The sequence below is a fragment of the Loxodonta africana genome, chromosome 7 (assembly GCF_030014295.1).
Source record: "Loxodonta africana isolate mLoxAfr1 chromosome 7, mLoxAfr1.hap2, whole genome shotgun sequence".
NCBI classification, from domain to species: domain Eukaryota; kingdom Metazoa; phylum Chordata; class Mammalia; order Proboscidea; family Elephantidae; genus Loxodonta; species Loxodonta africana.
Window position 1 is genome coordinate 14,983,049 of NC_087348.1, and position 20,758 is coordinate 15,003,806.

A 20,758-nucleotide genomic window follows, 5' to 3' on the forward strand; every position below is an offset into this window, starting at 1 on the left:
GAGCAAGGCAGGGGCTGAGAATCATCCCCCATGTGTCTCCGAGGAAAGCGTGTCCCTATTCCCTAGAGGGTACAGGTGGGTGGTTTCTGCAGATAGACCATGGGCACCCAGTGTTTTTGGTTGTAACGACTGGGTGGGACGTAACAGTTATCCTTGGACCCCTGTCACTGGTGGCTGGATGACCTGAGTGGAGGTACCAGTCTTTAGGCCCTGGATGTGGGCAGGTGAGGACCCTGTTTAATAGGCAAAGCAATGTCAAACTTCAAACACCCACCTCTCTGCCAAACAGCTGAAATGGTTGGAATCTGCCAACAAGGGCCTATTCTCCTGAAATAGGCCCACACAGGTCCATGCAGAGGGGAAAGGTATTCAAAACCATGGACCATTTATGCCTGGACATGAGCCGCTTCTGTCCTGAGCTCCCTCATTTAGTGGAGCTGGCAAATTATCTTTTCCCCAAAAAGCAAATTTATTCCTTCCCCAATGCTGGAAGGATGGCTCTCGGTGCTCAACAGGGCCTATCTCAAGCCCAGGGAAGTCAGCTGCTGAAGCCGACTTAGGAGCTCGGAGCCATGGTAAAAAATACACAAGTACTTAGCTTTTGCTGAGAGCGCTGTTCTTCTCTGGTTCCGGAGGTGTGAGTAGGCTGCGTGGCTAGCTGCTTCTCCCTGATAAAAATGTGGCCGAATGCTAGTACCAGCCCACCGCTTCCACTCCTGGCAATAGTGCCTGAGGGCTCCCTGTGATTCAGGTCCAGCAACTCCTCTCCTCTTCTGAACCATCTCTTCATTCCCCTGACCCTCAGTTCATTTTCTAAGTTTGCCTTAGATGTTCAAGGGTCCTAGCTTGTCATAAATATACTCATTTCACTTGTTTTTCAGGTCTTTATTGTAAAGAGTGCTCACCAGAAGTGTCTGCTATTCCACCATTTTGGCTCCCCCTCTGGCTGTCCACCTTTGAGTGGTGCCGTCATATTGCCCAAATCCACCTATAAATCCGGCCTGAGTTTTCTCTTCTTCAGTCAACTGATCATAAGGGACTCCGCATGTGGTACACAGAGAGATAGAAGGTAATGTGACAGAAATGGACACCATGTGCATGAGGGCCACTTTCTCAGGCAACTTACTTGTTCCGTCAGGTCCTGCTTGGGCCTGATCTCTTATATACCACTTCCATTTAATGATGGAGTGCTGCTGTGCATATCCAACTTTATGACTCTGTGGGTCAGACAACACCTAGTTCATGATGGCCAGCTATGGCTGCATGGTGACTTGGTGTGCCATGGTTAAGTGTTCAGACTCTATTAAAGCCCAGTAAAAAGCCAAAAACTGCTTCTCAGAAGGAGTGTAGTTATCTGTACAGGATGGCAGGGCTTTACTCCAAAATTATAAGGGTTTGTGCTATGATTTACCAATAGAGGCCTGCCAAAGTCTCCAGATAGCATCTCTATCTGCCATGGACTCTTCAAGCACCATTGGATCAGCCAGATCATATGGCCCAAGGGACAGAGTGGATTGCACAAAAGACTGAACATGTTGCAGAACCTTCTCTTGTTCTGGGCCCCATTCAAAACCAGCAGCTTTTCTACTCACTTGGTAAATGGGCCAGAGTAGCACACCCAAGGGAGAAATATGCTGCCTCCAACAACCAAAGAATCCCACTAGGCATTGTGCCTCCTTTTTAGTTGTGGGAGGAGCCAGATGGAAAAACTTTTCCTTCACTTTAGAAGGAATATGTGGAAATGCCCCATACCACTGGACCCCCAGAAATATCACTGAGGTGAAAGGTGTCCAAATTTTTGTGAGATTAATTTCCCACCATCTAACAGGCAAATGTTTTACAAATATGTCCAGAGTCATTGACACTTCCTCTTTAGTAGGTCCAATCAGTATTATGTCATCAACGTAATGGACCACTGTGATGCCTTGTGAAAGAAAAAAGCGATCAAGTTCCCTGAGGACTAAATTTTGACATAGGGCTGGAGAGTTGATATAACACTGAGGTAGGCAACTAAAGGTATATTGCTGGCCTTGCCAGCCAAAGGCAAACAGGTTTTGATGGTCCTTTGAAACAAGCATGGAGGAAATGGCATTAGCCACATCAATAGCTGCATACCAGGTTCCAGAAACCCAAAAGCCACTATCGTCAAGTCAATTCTGACTCATAATGACGCTATATGAAGATATACTAATTTGTTCAAGCAATGAGCCTACATCTGCAATAGCAGCTGCATTTTGAGTAACCACTTGGTTAAGTTTTCAATAATCCACTGTCATTCTCCAATATCCATCTTTTTTAAATTTCTTTACACAGGTGAAATTGGTGACTTGAGTGGGGATGTGGTGGGAATCTCCACCCCTACAACCTTCATCAGGCAGAACTGCAAGGAAGTTGCTAACTCCAGTCCCAAGAACTGGAGGTGAGATGAGCAGGAGCCAGCTGCAGGATTCAGAGAAGGCATAAGACCCTGAGCCCTGCCAGAAGGTCCACCTACACTCACATCAGGCCACATGCCCAAGGAAATTCCCTTTCAACTGATTGGTTATTCACAGCAGATCCCATCATGGGGGTCATCACGTACCAAATCTCAACAAGGAAGAGACCACAATAACACAAGACTGCCAAAACACTGAGAATCATTGCACAGCCAATGTGACACACAGTCTTAACCATCACACTATTGAACAGCATTTAATATGTAACCTACTTTACAAACTCAGTTATCATCAAAGCACAGTCTGCAATAGAAAGAAGAGGTCCCCTGGTATGCCTTTGCCTGGTCCTTTGTTACAATGCGATGAGTCACTTTTTTATGGCCTTTCTAAATCCCACCCAAGTGGTCAAGTTGGACTATGCAAATAAGATAACTATAGCCACCAAAGGGATTGGTCAGTGTTGCCTTGAAAGAGAGATAATTCCAGAACAGAGAGAAGATGTCACCACTCCAAGGAAGACTAGCTAGGAACCAATACATTTATGGACCAAAGATCCTTGCATTGAGAAGCTCATTGAACCAAGAGTCTCAGACAGAGAGAGAGAGAGCTCTAACACTGAATGCAGTGAGAAATGTGACAGAGACCCAGCAGCAGGAAATAGTGGGTTAGCATCGACGGCACTGTTTTTTTTTTTTTATCCCAGACCATGGAGAAAGCTGAGTGTCTTTGGACAAAGACCAAGGGCCAGGGAGAGTCATACGTGCTAGCACGGCGGGGAAGAGGCCGTCCCAATGGATGAACTTTGTCCTGAGTGTTCCTGAGCCTGAATTGTAACTGTTACTTCCCTAATAGACCCCATAATTGTGAATATTGTCTGTGAGTTCTGTGTGACCATTGCAATGATTTATTGAACCCAGCAGAGAAGTAGAGAGTGCGATAGGATGGATGATTGGTGTCAGAATTGGTAAAGACGGCTGAGAGAGGAGACATGACTAAACTTCGTCTCATAGGAATCAGCCTTGGCCATTGCTCTTGAACCTCCTTCTGCCTTGTGAAGTTCCAGAAGGTCAGATACCACCCTCACATCATTTATACATGTGTCTAGTTTATTCTATGAGAGCAGGAAGCTGACGACAACTCTGACTCTGCTGAAAAATCTTTGAAAAAAACTGGAAAAGATAAATAGCCACAAACACTAACCACATGGCAAAATGAATATCATGCTCTCAGGAATCCTTCCTCCCTCCTCAAGACACAGTAAATCAGGGATGTGGAAATAAATTCTCTCTTTAATATGTTGTGAAATGTCCTAATAGCTGTATGACTTAGTGAAGGAATACAGGCCAGAGATTCTGTTATGGAGGAGCCTGCCTCAAAGTGTCCCTCTCTTGTCATTTTCTGGACTTCATTCTGTATTATGTTTCTTATTGTAGCACCTTTTCTGCTGCTGTGAGAGCCGTGCAAGGAGTGCAACAGACCACAGCAAGGGCTGACTTTGGTGTACCTGAGTAGGACAGCCTGCTGCTCTACACTCAGATCGGTGGAAAAGGATGCCAGTGAAGAAGATCCTCGGGGTAAGTCAGGAGCAGATCTGGAAGAAGACTAATAATGCTGTAAACTCAAAATTGATCAGATTTAATGACAGATACTCTCTCGTACAAGTCTAATATCACATCTACTGATCTTCAGGACAGCAGTATTTGATGTTCGGGCCCTATCACTTGGAAAAAATGGCAGAAAATTCTATGACATCATGTTTCTTATCCATGTGGGTCATCCATGATAAATATATTTAACTTCCACATGGAAGAGGAGCAAAAGAAAAGGCCATGTGTGAACTAGATGGTGTCCACTCCACAGGCCTCCCTGATACCTGATGGCTGCCTATTGTTAGTATCTCTCTCTGGGTCACTTTCTCAGCCAGTCCTGCTCTGAAGATGATGAAAACTCTTTTATCCTCCATGTATTTCCTCTCTGGAGTCTTAGGTGGATTTCCCTGAAAATAATGAAAGGTGTAAAGAAAGACAGCTTAGTGGTAGTAGAAAGACAGTGAATATACAAGTTTCTCTGTAGCTCAGGCTTCAAAGCACTGGGACAAAGTCATTGTTAGTACTTTGAATCCTTTTTAATGTCATTGGACAATTGTACTCAAAATCCCCTAATTTTTGATCTCTGTACTCAGTCATGGCCCCAGGTCCCAGATCCCAAGACCATGCCATATTTGCTCTTTTCTCATTATCCCCTATAAGGACTCTCCTTCCTTTAGGTCACTTATCCTAACTAGAAAAATTTTTACTAACTCCTGTTTCTCCCGTATCTGGGCATGTGACAAAGGAGAGCGACAGTTCTCATAGGGGTACTTATGACATAGTGGGTTGTCATTTTGGGTACCATACAGTGTCTCTGAGCAAGTCCTGGCAGAATCTTCTTTTACTTTGAAATTCCTGGGTCAAAGACAGATATTCCAAGAGATAATTTTGGTAAGTTACAATATTCACAGTTCTTTATATGGAAAAAAATTTTTTTTTGACCAGAGACTATCAAGAAGCACGTCTGACTATTCCACAATGGAGAAGGAAAGTGACTCAGTGGTTAGAGAAAGGTTGGCTTGGGCACCATTTCTGTGATGATCATTGGTTTTTACTTTTGTCATCATTTCTAGGTTGTCCAGATCCTGATTGGCTTGATAAACCTCACCTTGGGAATAACGATGATGTCTGTCTCATTGCCATCTGATGGACCAAAACCCACTTCAGTATACACAGGTTACACTATATGGGGGTCAGTAGTGGTGAGTAGAATACCTTCTGAAATAATTGGAGACAGTGTCTTAACTCTACCTTGTATTTTATAACCTTGAGAAATATATCTAATCTGCCTCTGACTCAGTTTTTTTCATATTTAATGTGGGAATAATAATATAAAAGACAAAATGAGGCAAATTAAATATTTAATATCCATCAGTTATATTACAGCAGCATGTAACCAAAAACTCAACTCAGAATGGCTTATATATTGAAAACATTGATCATTTCAAAAGGAGGTCCGTGGCAAGTCATTTCTACATTGGTCCTTGGTTGGTGATGCAAGAGCTCATCAAGGACTCCTGGTAGACCTTATCAGAATTTTTTTTTTCTTTTCTTTTCTTTTCTTCTAGCTCCATCATCACCTTGCTGACCTCACCTCCAGCTTCTCTGTCCTTTCCCACTTCACTCCACCTGACTCCCTGGCCTCCTGTTATTCCTGGAGCCTTAGGACCTTTTTTCCCCTCAATTAGAAATGCTCTTTTCCCATACATCTGCTTGGGCAAGAGAGGATGCCCTAGGGCATAGGTGTAGTCTAATAATTTTTACTTCCTTTAAGTCTTTGCTTAAATCTCACTTCTCAACGAGGCCTGTCCTGACAATCACAGTTAGTACTGTAACACCCCACTGCCCCAACCTCAGCACTACTGGTGTCTCTTACTCTGTGCTTCTCTTTATTTATTTATTTATATTGTACTGTTGAGGGAAACTCTGGTGGCGTAGTGCTTAAGTGCTACAGCTGCTAACCAAAAGGTCAGCAGTTCAAATCCGCCAGGCTCTCCTTGGGAACTCTATGGGGCAGTTCTACTCTGCCCTATAGGGTCACTCACTATAAGTCGAAATTGACTCAATGGCAGAGGGTTTGGTTTGGTTGGTTTTTGTAGATGAAGCTTTACAGAACAAACTAGTTTCTCATTAAATTGTTAGTGCACATATTGCTTTATGACATTAGTTAACAACACCATGACATGTCAACACTCTTCCGTCTCAACCTTGGATTCCCTATTACTGGCTTTCCTGATCCCTTTTGCCTTCAATTCCTTGCTGCTGGGCTAGTGTGCCACTTTAGCCTTGTTTTGTTTTGTGGGCCTGTCTAATCTTTGGCTGAAGGGTGAACCCCCAAATGACTTCATTACTGAGCTAAAAGAGTGTCTGGGGTTCATACTCTCAGGGTTTCTCCAGTCTCTGTCAAGCCAGTTAGTCTGGACTTTTTTGTGAGTTAGAATTTTTGTATACGTTTTCTTCCAGCTCTGTCTGGGAACCTTTATTGTGAACCCTGTTAGTGCAGTCGGTGGTGGTAGCTGGGCACCATCTAGTTGTACTGGACTTAGAGTTGCGGAGGCTGTGGTAGATGTGGTCTATTAGTCTTTTGGACTAATCTTTCCTTTGTATCTTTAGTTTTCTTCATCCTCCCTTGCTCCCAAAGGGGTGAGACCAGTGTTGTATCTTAGATCCCTGCTCACAGGCTTTTAAGACTCCAGAAGCTACACACCAAAGTAGAATGTAGAACATTTTCTACATAACTATGTTGTGCCAATTGAGCTAGATGTTCCTTGAGACTATGATTCCCACAGGCCTTAGCCCAGCAATTTGGTTCCTTAGGAAGTTTGGATGTGTCTATGGAGTTTCCATGACCTCACCTTCTACATTTTTCCGGCTTCCCGAATATTGTGTACTGTCTTACCCTTCACCAAAGTTACCACTTATCTATTGTCTATTAAGTGTTTTTACATCCTCATCCTTCACCTCCCTCGTAGCTCTCAAGGGTTGTTTCTTTTGGTGTGTAAACCTTTTCATGAGTTTTTACGTTAGTGGTCTCATAAAATGTTTGTCTTTTTGTGATTGATTTTTTTCACTCAGCGTAATGCCCTCCAGTTTCATCCATGGGATGCTTCCCTGATTCATCCTTGTTCTTTACTGTTGTGTAAAATTCCACTGTGAACATGTACCATAGTTGTTTGTTCATCTTTATGGGTATCTAGGTTGTTTCCAACTTTTTGCTATTATGAACAATGCTGCAGTGAACACGGGTGTGCATATGTCTATTCGTGTTACGTCTCTTATTTCTCTAGGATATATTTCTACAAGTGGGGTTGCTGGATTATACGGTATTTCTATTTCTACCTTTTGCAGGAAACACCAGATCATTTTCCAAAATGGTTGTGTCATTTTGCTTTCCCACCAGAAGTGCATAAGAGTTCCAATCTCCCCTTGGCCTCTCCAACATATTTCCTGTTTTTTTGATTCCTGTCAGTAATGTTGGGGTGAGATGGTAGCTCATTGTGGTTTTAATTTCCATTTTTCTAATGGGTAAAGATTGGGAGCATTTCGTCATGTGTCTGTTGGCCACTTGAATGTCTTCTTTGGTGAAATTTCTATTCATTTTCTTTGCCTATTTTTTAATTGGATTATTTGTCTTTTTGTTGTAGAGGTGTTGGACTTTCTTATGGGTTTTAGAGACCAGACCTTTGTCTGATTTGTAATAGCCAAAGTTTTTTTCCCAGTCTGTAGGTTCTCTTTTTACTTTTTTCGTGAAGTCTTTTGATGAGCATGTGTTTAATTTTTAGAAGATCCCAGTTATCTAGCTTATCTTCAAGAATTTGTATGTTGTTGGTTATGATTGTATCCTGTTAATGTCATGTATGTTTACCTGTGTTTTATTGACTATGCAAAGGGATTCGACTGTATGGATCATAACAAATTATGGATAACATTGTGAAGAATGGGAATTCCAGAAAGCTTAATTGTGCTCATGAGGAACCTGTACATAGATCAAGAGGCAGCTTTTCAGACAGAACAAAGGGATACTGATTAGTTTAAAGTTAGGAAAGGTGTATGTCAGGGTCGTATTCTTTCACCATACCTATTCAATCTGTATGCTGAGCAAATAATCCAAGAAGCTGGACTATATAAAGGAGAATGGGACATCAGAATTGGAGGAAGGCTCATTAACAACCTGCGTTATGCAGATGACACAACCTTACTTGCTGAAAGTGAAGAGGACTTGAAGCACTTACTACTGAAGATCAAAGACCACAGCCTTCAGTATGGATTGCACCTCAATATAACGAAAACAAAATTTGTCACACCTGGACCAATGAGCAACATCATGATAAATGGAGAAAAGATTGAAGTTGTCAAGGATTTCATTTTACTTGGATCCACAATCAACAGCCATGGAAGCAGCAGTCAAGAAATCAAAAGACGCATTGCATTGGGTAAATCTGCTGCAAAGGACCTCTTTAAAGTGTTGAAGAGAAAAGATGCCATCATGAAGACTAAAGTGCGCCTGACCCAAGCCATGGTATTTTCAATCATATCATATGCCTTTGAATTGTGATGTTGGCAAAGAATATTGAATATTGGATATACCATGGACTGCCAGAAGAATGAATAAACCTGTCTTGGAAGAAGTACAACCAGAATGCTCCTTAGAAGCAAGGATGGCGAGACTGCGTCTTACATGCTTTGGACCTGTTCTCAGGAGGGATCAGTATCTGGAGAAGGACATCATGCTTCGCAAAGTACAGGGCCGGCAGAAAAGAGGAAGACCCTCAATAAGGTGGATTGACACAGTGGCTGCAACAATGGGTTCAGGCATAACTACGATTATAAGGACGGTACAGGACTGGGCAGTGTTTTGTTCTGTTGTGCATGGGTTTGCTATGAGTTGGAACCGACTCGAAGGCACCCAACAACAACCTAACAACAACATCATATGCATGTGAAAACTGAATAAGGAAGACTGAAGAACAGTTGACACCTTTGAATTGTGGTGTTGGCAAAGAATATTGAATATGTCATGGACTGCCAAAAGAACAAACCTGTCTTAGAAGAAGTACAACCAGAATGCTTTTAGAAGCAAGGATGGCGATACTGTCTTACATACTTTGGACATTTTGTCAAGAGAGATCAGTCCCTGGAGAAGGTCATCATGCTTGGCAAAGTACAGGGTCAGCGGAAAAGAGGCAGACCCTCAACAAGGTGGATTGACAGTGGCTGCTCAAGCATAACAGCGATTGTAAGGATGGCTCAAGACTGGGCCGTGTTTCGTTCTGTTGTGCATAAGGTCGCTACGAGTTGGAAACAACCTGATGGCACCTAACAACAACAATGTGGTGTGTTAGGGCTTCTAGCATTTATCCTGTTTTTTCTTCTATGAAATTTATAGATTTTGTTTTTATATTTAGGTCTTTGATCCATTTTGAATTAGTTTTTGTGTATGAAGTGAGGTAGATGGACATCCAGTTTTGCCAGCACATTGTGTTAAAAAGACTGTATTTTCCCTATTTGATGGACTTTTGACCCTTGTCAAAGATCAGGTGACCGTAGGTGGATGGATTTACCTCTGGGTTCTCAGTTCTCTTCCATAGGTCAATGTGTCTTTTATTGTACCAGTATCAAGCTGTTTTGACTACCATAGCTGTATACTACACTCTCAGGTCAGGTAGTGTGAGGCCTCCTATTTTTTTTCTTTAATAGTTCTTTACTTGTTCAGGCTTCTTCCCTTTCCATATAAAGTTAATGATTAGTTTTTCCCTCTCTTAAAAGAATGTCGTTGGCATTGGATCTGGATTGCATGGTATATGTAAATCGCTTTGGGTAGAATTGTCATTTCCACAATGTTGAGTCTACCTATCCATGAGCATGGTATGTTTTTCCATGTATGTAGATCGCTTTTGGTTTCTTGCAGTATTGTTTTGTAGTTTTCTTTGTATAGGTCTTTTACATCCCTGGTTAGATTTATTCCTTAGTATTTTATTTTTTGAGGCTCTATTATAAATGGTATTGTTTTCCTGATTTCCTTTTCATTGTTCTATTTATTGGTGTATAGGAATCCAACTGATTTTTGTATGTTTATCTTATATCATGCTAATGTCCTAAATCTTTCTATTAGTTTCAGTAGTTTTCTTGTGGAATCTTTTGAGTGTTCTAAGTATAGTATCATATCATCCATGAATAAGAACAGTGTACCTTCTTCATTACCGATTTGTATGTCCTTTATTTCTGTCTCTTACCTCGTTGCTCTAGCTAGGACTTCCAACACAATGTTAAATAGGAAGGGTGATAAAGGGCATCCTTGTCTTGTTGTTCTCAAGTGGAATGTTTTCAGCCTCTCTCCATTAGGAATGATGTTGGCTGTTGGTTTTGCAGGGTGCCCTTTATTATGTTGAGAAATTGTCCTTCTATGACTATTTCATTGAGAGTTTTTATCAGGAATGGGTGTTGGACTTCGTTGAATGCCTTTTCTGCATCGATTGAGAGGATCATTTGATTCTTTTATTTATATGGTGGGTTACATTGACTGATTTTCTAATGTTGAACCATTCTTGCATACCTGGTATGAATCCTAGTTGGTCATGATGTGTTATTCTTTTGATATGATGCTGAATTCTATTGGCTAGAATTTTGTTGATAATTTTTGCATCTATATTCATGAGAGATATGCATCCATAATTTTCTTTTTTGTGGTGTCTTTGCCTGGTTTTGGTATCAGAGTTATGCTGGGTTCATAGAATAAATTTGGAAGTATGTCTCTTTCTATGTCCTGAAATAGTTTGAGTTGTACTGGCGTAATCTCCTCTCTGAATGTTTGGTAGAATACTCCAGTGAAGCCATCTGGGCCAGAGCTCTTTTTTGTTGGGAGTTTTTTTTTCTTTTAATTACCTTTTCAATCTCTTCTCTTGTCATGGGTCTGTTCAGATTTTCAACACCATTTTGTGTTAGTTTGGGTACGTAGTGTGTTTCTAAAAATTTGTTCATTTCCTCTAGGTTTTCAAATTTGTCAGATTATAGTTTTTCCTAATACTGTGTTATGATCCTTTTTATTTCAGTTGGGTCTGTTGTAATGTCCCCCATTCATTTTTTGTTTGGGTTATTTGCATCCTCTCCTATTTTTCTTTTATCAGTTTGGCCAGTGGTTTGTTTATTTTGTTGAGCCTTTCAAAGAACCAATTTTTGGTTTTGTTGATTCTTTCTATAGTTTTTCTATTCTCTATTTCATTTATTTTTGCTCTGACCTTTATTATTTCCTCCTTTCTTCTGTTGGCTGTGGGCTTTTTTTTTTTCTTTTCTCTTTTTGCTCTTCTCTTTCTATTTGTTTGAGTTATATAGCTAATGTTTTGATTTTGTTCTTCTTTTTTGATGTTTGCTTCTCTTGCTATAAATTGAACTATAAGGACTGCCTTTGCTGTGTCCCAAAGGTTTTAGTATGATGTGTTTTCATTCTCATTTGATTCTAGGAATTTTTTGACTCCATCCCTGATTTCTTCTATTACCCAGTGGTTTTTAACCAGCGTGTTATTCAGTTTCCATGTAATCAGTTTTTTTTTTTTTCCCTTGTCCTTCCTGTTGTTAATTTCTACCTTGATGGTGTTGTGTTCCAGGAAGATGCTTTGTATTATTTCAATGTTTTGGATCTCGTTGAGGGTTGCTCTGTGGCTGAAGATGTGGTCTGTTCTGGAGAATGTTCCATGTGCATTGGGAAAAAAAGTGTACTTTACAGATATTGGGTGGATTGTTCTGTATATGACTGTAAGGTCAGGTTGGCTGACTGTGCCCTTTAGCTCTTCTGTATCTTTGTTGAGTTTCTTTTCAGATATTCTGTCCTTTTCCGAGAGTGGTGTGTTGAGGCATCCTACTATTGTTGCAGAACTGTGAATTTCTCTTTTCAGTGGTGTTAGAGTTTTTTTTTTTTTTTTTTAATATATTTTGGAGCCTTGTCATTGGGTGTGTAGATGTTTATTGTGGTTAAGTCTTCATGAAGAATTGTCCCTTTAATCATTATGTAGTACCCTCTTTTCTTTTATGGTGGATTTTATTTTAAAGTCCATTTTATCTGAGATTATTATTGCCATTCCTGCTGTTTTTTGGTAGTTGTTTGCCTGATATATTTTTTCCATCTTTTGATTTTTAATAAATTTATGTCTTTTTTTCTAAGGTGTGTTTCTTGAAGACAGCATATTGATGGATCCTGTTTTAAGACAGCATATTGATGGATCCTGTTTTTTCATCCATTCTTTTACTCTGTGTCTCTTTATGGGTGCATTTAGGCCACTCACATTCAGCGTAATTATTGATAGATGTGAGTTTATTGCTGTCATCGTGTAAAGTTTTTTTTTGTGTGTGTGTTTCTGTGTGGTGTTGTTGTTTTTTTTTGTTCCTCTTACACTCCTGTGCTGAATTCATTTTGTTTATGGATTTTTTTTTCATTTCTTTTGTTTTTGTAGATTTTGTTTTTACTGAGACTTTTTGTTTTTCTTCTTTATTTTGATGAGTAGGTTTGTTAACTTTCTTTGTGGTTACTTTGAAATTTACCCTTATATTCCTAGATTTGAACCAATCTATTTTTACTTGGTATCACTTTGTCTTCCTATCCATTAGAAAGTTGAATACCTACACCATTTATTCACTCTTTTATTGTCCTGACATTGTTGTCATTTACAGGTTAACCTCTCTGGTTCCCTGTTGTAATTCTTTTGGTTTTGGATAGTCCTTGAGAGTTCATTTCCTAGGTTGGTATCTGCCTGGTGCAATCTTGCATCCCAGATTCAGGCTGTGGTCTGATATTGTTTGTTGTGAGACCAAAAGACTCCCATCGATAATTCTTGTAAGTTTGATGTGGTTTTTACATATACCCTTAATTTCTGTGTACCTGGAAATGTCTTAATGTCACCATCATATCTGAACAAGAGTTTTGCAGGATATATTATTCTTGGTTGGTAATGTTTTTCTTTCAAGGTTTTATGTATGTTGGGGGTGTGATGTTCAGTGCACACTGCAGCACTGCAGATAGGCAGGTAGGAGGGAGTAGGTTGTGATGCATAGCGCTAAGGTGGGTATGGGAGAGAGGAGAGACAGGAGAGAGAATCAGGAGCCAAAAACAAAAAGAAAAAGTGCTAAGGGAGATTGCCGTTGGAGTAAAGAGATGAGAAGGTGAGAAATGGAGAAAAACAAAAAGGGAAAAAAAGAATAAGGGACAAAGATAAATAAATAAATAATCAAATAAATAAAAATTAGAAAAGAATAGCCTCCAGGGATCCCATTGATGAGGCTAAGAAAACTGGGAAAGTGGTTCCCAGGTTGCTCAGTACTGCCTGGCTAGAAGGGGTAGGGTGTTACACAGTGCCAGATATTTAGGAGACAGGAAAAGAAGGTATATATAGAGAGATGAAAAGCTGAGGAATAAAGAAAGACAAAAAGAAAAGAAAAAGAAATTCCTTCAGGGATCCCAACAGTGCAGCTGTGTAGACTGGTGAAATGGCACCCAAGCCACACAGTACAACCCAGCTAGAACGGGCTCCCAGACCTCAAAAAGAAAAAGCAAAGAATCAAACAAAACAAAACAAAACAAAAAAAAAGACCAGGGGATACTATCAGTGTGGCAGGAGGCAGGGGAAGCTATTCCGCCATTGAGCAGTGCTTCCCAACCTTTTAAAAAGTATCAAAGATGGCACAGGGAGCCAGGTATTCCAGAGAAAGGAGGGGGAGGTGTTGAGAGGCATGGAAGAAACCAAAAGAAGTGGAAAAAAGCAACAGCAGCAACAAACAAATGGCATTCTTGTAGCCAGCCAGTGTGGGCAGGGTGAATCCAAGAGGCAAGGGGCCAAAGCCAGTGCCTGTTGTCCAATAGACGGCAGTGGGCAGGAGGCAGAGGTGGATAAGCAGTACGGGAGAGAAGGACAAGGGTGTGGGAAATCATATATTGCCGTTTACCAGGTGCTCTGTCTCCTGCTGTGAGCTCTTGTAAGCTGCTTTCCCATATTCCCTGTCCTCCATTCTCCAATGTGGGTGGGGTGAGTCCAAGCAGCACAGACCCTGCACTTCTCGGCCAGCCGAGTGACCACAGCAGCTATGAAGTGGGGTAGGTTGAGCAGGGAGGAGAAGGACGGTGGGGGGAGTGTATGTCGCTGGTTACCAGGTGTTCCATCTCCCAATGGAAGCTCTCTGAAGCTGCTTTCCTGTTCGCCCTGTCGGCCAATCTCCGACAGAATTCCAAGATGGAGAATCCAAGCTGTGTTAGCTGATAGGGGACTTCCATACATATCTCTCCTCGCTCTCTTTTCTCTGTCAATTTCTTATTCCATTTGGTGCTTGGCTGAGTTATCTCTTCATTTGACTCTTAGGGCTCAAGGATCAATATTTGTCTCTGTTTTACTTAGTTTTTCAGGTCTTTGCCATGGGGGAATGGCGTGGTGCTTCCGTCTATAGCTGCATGTTGGCTGGAAGCCCCGTATCAGACTTCTGGTCATAGCTCAGTGTTCAGAATTGTTTTATATGCATATTCCCAAAACAACTATGGCAATGGGATAAACTTGCCATTATTGATTTGGACTTATCAAGATTCACCACTGTGATAGGGGAGGGTTCATTCTACCTTGAAACTCATGGGGCACTAAACAAAATGATGATTTTGTTAGCAGGGAAGTGAAAGGGAGGTAGTTGTTATGCAGGCAATTTATAGTGTCTGGCCCAATGACTACCAAGTCTTAATAAATGGTTTAGGTTAGCAAACAAGACTGTTAGATCAATTTTGTTTTATAAGTTTAATGACAATAACTATGATTAAAATTAAATTTAAAAGCACAAAATAAAAATTTAAAAAGTGATCCCCCAATAAACACGCAAAAAAATTCCCCCCAAAATTGAGAGTATAAATGAGAATAAAGTATTGAGTTTCATCCACTAACAATAGGGGAAAACTTTATGACAATATTTATGTTAAAATCAGGGACTGGATTCAGGCATTCAGGGGCTTCCATTTATTTACATCTACAAAGTTGAGAAGAGATAGGTTAGAACTGGTTTTATGCTCCTGTTGCCTATTTACAGCAGAGGTTCAAAGTTTGAAGTATAGCAAATGCTGTCCTATGTCTGGAAATACTTTATATATCTAATAAAAATTAATGCAAATAGTACCAAAACCAAAAATCAAACCCATTGCCTTCAAGTCGGTTCCAACTCAAAGTGACCCTATAGGACAGGCTGCATAGGGTTTCCAAAGAGTGGCTGGTGAACTTGAGCTGCTGACCTAACCAGACACAAATGCTTAACCACTGTGCAATCAGGGTTCCAATGCTAGTAATAGCTATCCTTAAACTCTCATACTATGATTCCAGTCCACCAGTCTCTGTCAGTTTGTTGTACTATGGTGGCCTGTGTGTTGCTATGATGCTGGAAGCTATGACACTAGTATTTGAAATACCAACGCTGTCACCCATGGTGGAACAGATTTCAGCTAGCTTCTAAGACAGACTAGGAAGAAGTACCTGGTGGCCTACTTCTAAAAAAAAAAAATTGGTCAGTGAATACCTTATAAATAGCAGCAGAATTTGTCTGATATAGCGCCAAAAGATAAGCACCTCATGTTGGAAGGCACACAAAATATGACTGGGGAAGAGCTGCCTCCTCAAAGTACAGTATACTTTAATGAAGTGGATGGAGTCAAGCTTTCGGGACCTTCATTTGCTAATATGACATGGCTCAAAATGAGAAGAAACATCTGCAAACATTCATTAATATTTGGAACAGAATGTATGAGGTATGAATCTAGGAAATTTGAAAGTCATCAAAAATGAAATGGAATGCAAAAAGATTGATATCCTAGGCATAAGTGAGCTGAAATGGACTGGTATTGGCCATTGTGAATCAGACAATCATATGGTCTACTATGCCAGGAATAACAAATTCAAGAGAAATGCCATCGCAGTCATCGTCAAAAATAACATTTCAAGATCTCTTCTGAAATCAAATGCTGTCAGTGTTAGGATAATATCCATATGTCTGCAAGGAAGACCCGTTAATGTAACTATTTTTCAGATTTACTCACCGACCACATTGCAGTGATATTTACTGGTGATTAGAATGTGAAATATGGAAACAAAGAAGGATCATCAGTTGGAAAATATGGCCTTGTTGATAGAAATGATGCTAGAGACGACAAGATAGAATTTTGCAAGACCAAAAAAAAAAAAGAAAAAAATAGAGAAAGAAAACCAACAAACCTGTTGACACCAAGTCAATTCTGACTCATACTGACCTGATAGGACAAAGTAGAACTGCCTCAGAGGGTTTCCAAGGAGCAGCTGGTAGATTCGGACTGCTGACCTTTTGGTCAGTGCTCCATCAGGGATCTTACGACCTATTAATTGGAAATACTTTTCTTCAACAACATAAACAGCAACTATACAGGTGGGCCTCACAGGTTGGATACCACAGGAATCAAGTCCACTGCATTTGTGGAAAGAGATGATAGAAAATCTCAATATCAGCACTCAGAAGAAGGCCATGGGCCAAATATGTAGAAGACCATCAATTGCTCATTTGCAAGTTCAAGTAGAAGCTAAAGAAAATTAAAATGCAAGTCCGTGAGAGTGAAAGTATGACCTTAAGTATATCCCACCTGAATCTGAAAAACCATCTCAAGAATAGATTTGACGAATTGTACACTAATGATCAAAGTCCAGATGACTTGTGGGATGACATCAAAGACGTTGTAAAAATAGTGGGCAGTAGGGTCTGATCTCCTCTAACTTCATGAAAGGGAAGGAGAATCAAGGTCAACAGCCCAACCTTGCTTCTTATGGGGTAGAGGTGAGACATGCCTCCTCTCTCTGCCATCTTTACCAATTTTAATACCAACAGTTGCTCCACAGAACTGCCTAGTTCTCTGCTGAGTTCAATAATTCATTGCAATGGCCACACAGAACTCACAGACAATTCTCACAGTAATGGGGTTTATTAGGGAAGTAACAGGTTACAGTTCAGATTCAAGAATGCTCAGGTTACAGTTCGTCCATCAGGGACAGCCTTTTCTCAGCCATGCCTGCAGAAATGCCTCTCTCTGGCCACTTGGCCACTGCTGAGCTTGGGCAAGTGTTTCAACATTCTTTTAGCTCTGCTGATAAGTGCCCTGAGGCAATCCACTCCTCAAGTAAGCATCTTCCCAAAGGCACTTAACTCCAGCTCAGTGGGTCTGCAAACCTATCTCCACCAGTGCCGAGAGGCATCCTACTCTGCCAGGAAGCCTTCTGCCCAAAGGCACTCAACTTTCTTGTGCTGTGGGCTGGGAAGCTCACAGCTCCTTCTCCTGCCAGTCTCTCCTGCCACCATTTGTCTGCCACCACTTATCAAACTCTTCAGTGTTACATCTTGCTCTCTCAATCTCTCTCTCAGTCTCCTGGTTCCAGGATCTTCTCAGCACAGTGATCCCAGGTCCAAAGGACTCACTCCGCTCCTGGGCTCTTCTTTCTTGGTGGTGGTGAGATTCTCTCTTCCCGGCTTTGGGATGGCTCATTTTAAGCCTAATGGGATGGCATAACTAGCCAATCCCTCCATTAGTGTTCCATATACCTTATTAGCCTGGTTCCAGAATATCATTTGGTGGGAGTTACAAATAGAAGGGCCATATTAAGTAATTAATTCATTGCACCACAGACATCATACATGAAAAAATTAGAAGACCATTAAAAAGACAGGAAAGAAAGAAAAGACCAAAATGGATGACAGAAGAGATTCTGAAACTTTCTCTTATACATGGAGTAACTAAAGCAAATGGAAGAAATGATGAGGAAAGCTGAACAGAAGATTTCAAGGGATGGCTTGAGAAGACAAAGTAAAGTATTATAATGAAATGTGCAAAAACATGGACTTAGAAAACCAAAAAGGAAGAACATGCTTGGCATTTGTCAAAGTGAGCAAATTGAAGGGAAAATTCAAGCCTCAGGTTGCAATATTGAAGTATTTTATTGTCAAAATATTGAATGACACAGGAAGTATCAAAAGAAGATGGAAGGACTACAGAGAACCACTATACCAAAAAAGAATTGGTCGATGTTCAACCATTTCAGGAGATAGCATATGATCACGAACTGTTGGTATTGAAGGAAGAAGTCCAAGCTGCCCTGAAGGGAATGACAAAAAACTAGGCTTCAGGAACTGACAGAATAGCAATAGAGATGTTTCAGCAAACAGATGCAACACAGCAAGTACTTACTAGTCTATGCCAAGAAAAATACCTGAAAAACCAGCTGGAAGGAATTCATATTTGTGTCCATTCCAAAGAAAGGCGATCCAACAGAATGTGGAAATTATGGAACAGCATCATTAATATCGCAAACAAGGACAATTTTGCTGAAGATCATTTTTAAAGTTTGCAGTAGTACATCGACAGGGAAGTGGGAGAAATTCAAGCCAGATTCAGAAGAGGTCGTGGAATGAGGGTTATCATTGCTGATGTCAGATGGACCTTGGCTGAGAGCAGAGAATGCCAGAAAGATGTTTACCTTGTGTTTCATTGGCCATGCAAAGGCTTTCAACTGTGTGGACCATAACAAATTATGATAATATTACAAAGAATGTGAATTCCAGAACACTTAATTGTGAGCATGAGGAACCTGTACATAGACCAAAAGACAGTGGATTGAGCACAACAGGGGGATACTGCATGTTTTAAAATCAGGTAAGGTGTGTGCCAGGGTTATATCCTCAGACCACACTTATTCAATCTGTATAGTGAGCAAATAATCTGAGAAGCTGGACTATATGAAGAATAACATGGCATCAGGATTGGAGGAAAGCTCATTAACAACCTCCTGACAAAGTACAAATACCAATATCAGGAACCAATCAAAAGTTGCTTTTTTTTTTTAAATCTCTTTAGTCTCGGTACAACTAAACCCTTGGCCATCGAGTCAATTCTGATTCACAGCAAACCTATAAGGAGAGTAGAAATGCCGCATAGGTTTCCAAAGAGTGGCTGGTGGATTCGAACTGCTGACCTCTTCCTTGGAAGCCAATCTCTTAACCACTATACCACCAGGGCTTCCCAGTACATCTTTATGTGTTTTTTCAGAATCACATCAAATTATCCCTGTGTTAGTCTATTTGACCAAGTTTTCTTCAAATTTTACATACATATTTCACATCCCTTATTAGTTTTTTCATTCAAAATACTGTATAATTTTTTTCCTATGGTAAATGAGGTATTTTTTTTCAGTCGTATCCTCAAACATACTCATACACACACATCTACTATATGTAATTTCTGTTTGTAATGTTATTTCCATCTGCTTTATTAAATTTTCTTATTTTTACAGTAGTTTCTAGTTGATATTCTTGGCTATTTCTAATATAACTCATATTCACACTAAATTAATACTAATTCTAACAATTTTTTTAAATATAATTGTATTGGTTAAGATATTATACTCAATAAGTTTACATAATAGTAGCCATCCTTTCTTGATTTTAAATTTAATAATATGATACTAGAATTGTGATATTAAACATGATGAAGACTTTGTGGCTAAGATATTATGTTATACTATAGAAGATCATATTTTACCAAGAAAAAATATTAAACAGTATTAAATGAATTTTCATCATATATAGCATCAGGATGTGAATTTTTTCCTTAACTCTATTAATTGTATAGATTATTATGTTATTTCAATATTTAAAAACACTTGTACATTTGAAGAAGTACCAGATTCTTTACATTTAATGTGATGGAGAATTCTCTTTGCTATTATTTTCTAGAAGTGGTTTAGTTTACATTAATCACCTCTATGTCTTGATATTCCCCCATTTGTCTATCAGTTTGTCATACTGTGGAGGCTTAAATGTTGCTGTGATGCTGGAAGCTATGCAACCAGTATTTAAATACCTGTAGGGTCACCCATTGGTAGGGTCACCCATGGCAGACAGATTAAAGCTGAGCTTCTAGACTAAGACAGGCTAGTAATAAGGAATTGATGGTCTACTTCTGAAAGTAACTAGCCAGAGAAAATCTTATAAATAGCAAAGGAACATTCTCTGATATAGTGCTAGAAGATGAGCCCCTCAGGTTGAAGGCACTCAAAACATGACTGGAGAAGAGCTGCCTCCTCAAAGTAGAGTGAGCCTTAATGACATGGATTGAGTCAAGGTTTGGGGACCTTCATTTGCTGATGTGACATGATTCAAATACAGAAGAAACAGCTGCAAACATTCATTAATGATCAGAATGTGGAATTTACAAAGTATGAATCTAAGAAAATTGAAAGATATCAAAAATGAAATGGAACACATAAACATCAATATCCTAGGCATTAGTGAGCTGAAATGCACTGGCTCAACCATATTAGGGGGTAGCAGATGCTGAAGAACTGACAGTACTGAAGGAAGAGGTCAAACTACACTGAAGGCATTGGCAGAAAACAAGGCTCCAGGAATTGACAGAATACCAACTGAGATGTTTAAACAAATGGATGCAGCACAAAAAGCGTTCACTTGTCTATGCCAAGAAAATTGGAAGACAGCTACCTGGCTACATGACTGGAAGAGATCCATATTTGTGCCCATTCCAAAGAAATGTGATTCAGCAGAATGTGGAAAATATGTAACAATATTATTAATATCACAGACAAGTAAAATTTTCTGAAGATCTTTCAAAAGCAGCTGCAGCAGTACATCAACAGGGAACTGAGAAAAATTCAAGCTGGATACAGATAAGGACATGGAATGAAGGATATAATTGCT

At 40.1% G+C, this 20,758-nt stretch overlaps 2 protein-coding genes across 10 annotated transcripts in view; both read left to right on the forward strand.

Moving 5' to 3' along the window:
- LOC111753191 (membrane-spanning 4-domains subfamily A member 4A-like) overlaps positions 1-20,758 on the forward strand; it is a 262,670-nt gene that overhangs the window by 155,748 nt on the left and 86,164 nt on the right. The gene's annotated exons all lie outside the window — the stretch shown is intronic.
- Positions 1-20,758, forward strand: part of LOC111753192 (membrane-spanning 4-domains subfamily A member 4A-like) — a 134,826-nt gene that overhangs the window by 104,715 nt on the left and 9,353 nt on the right. For 4 of the 9 annotated variants that reach the window (XR_010322429.1, XR_010322426.1, XR_010322428.1 and 1 more), the window contains 2 exons: positions 3,869-4,009; positions 5,098-5,226. Coding sequence is in view for 4 of the 9 variants with exons in the window: in XM_064288008.1 (XP_064144078.1) it covers positions 3,986-4,009; positions 5,098-5,226 (153 nt within the window). In the remaining 5 variants the exon portion in view is untranslated. Of the gene's footprint in view, positions 1-881; positions 1,070-2,313; positions 2,420-3,868; positions 4,010-5,097; positions 5,227-20,758 lie in introns of all 9 variants that reach the window. The other 5 variants (XM_064288008.1, XM_064288009.1, XM_064288010.1 and 2 more) reach the window with 3 other exon arrangements.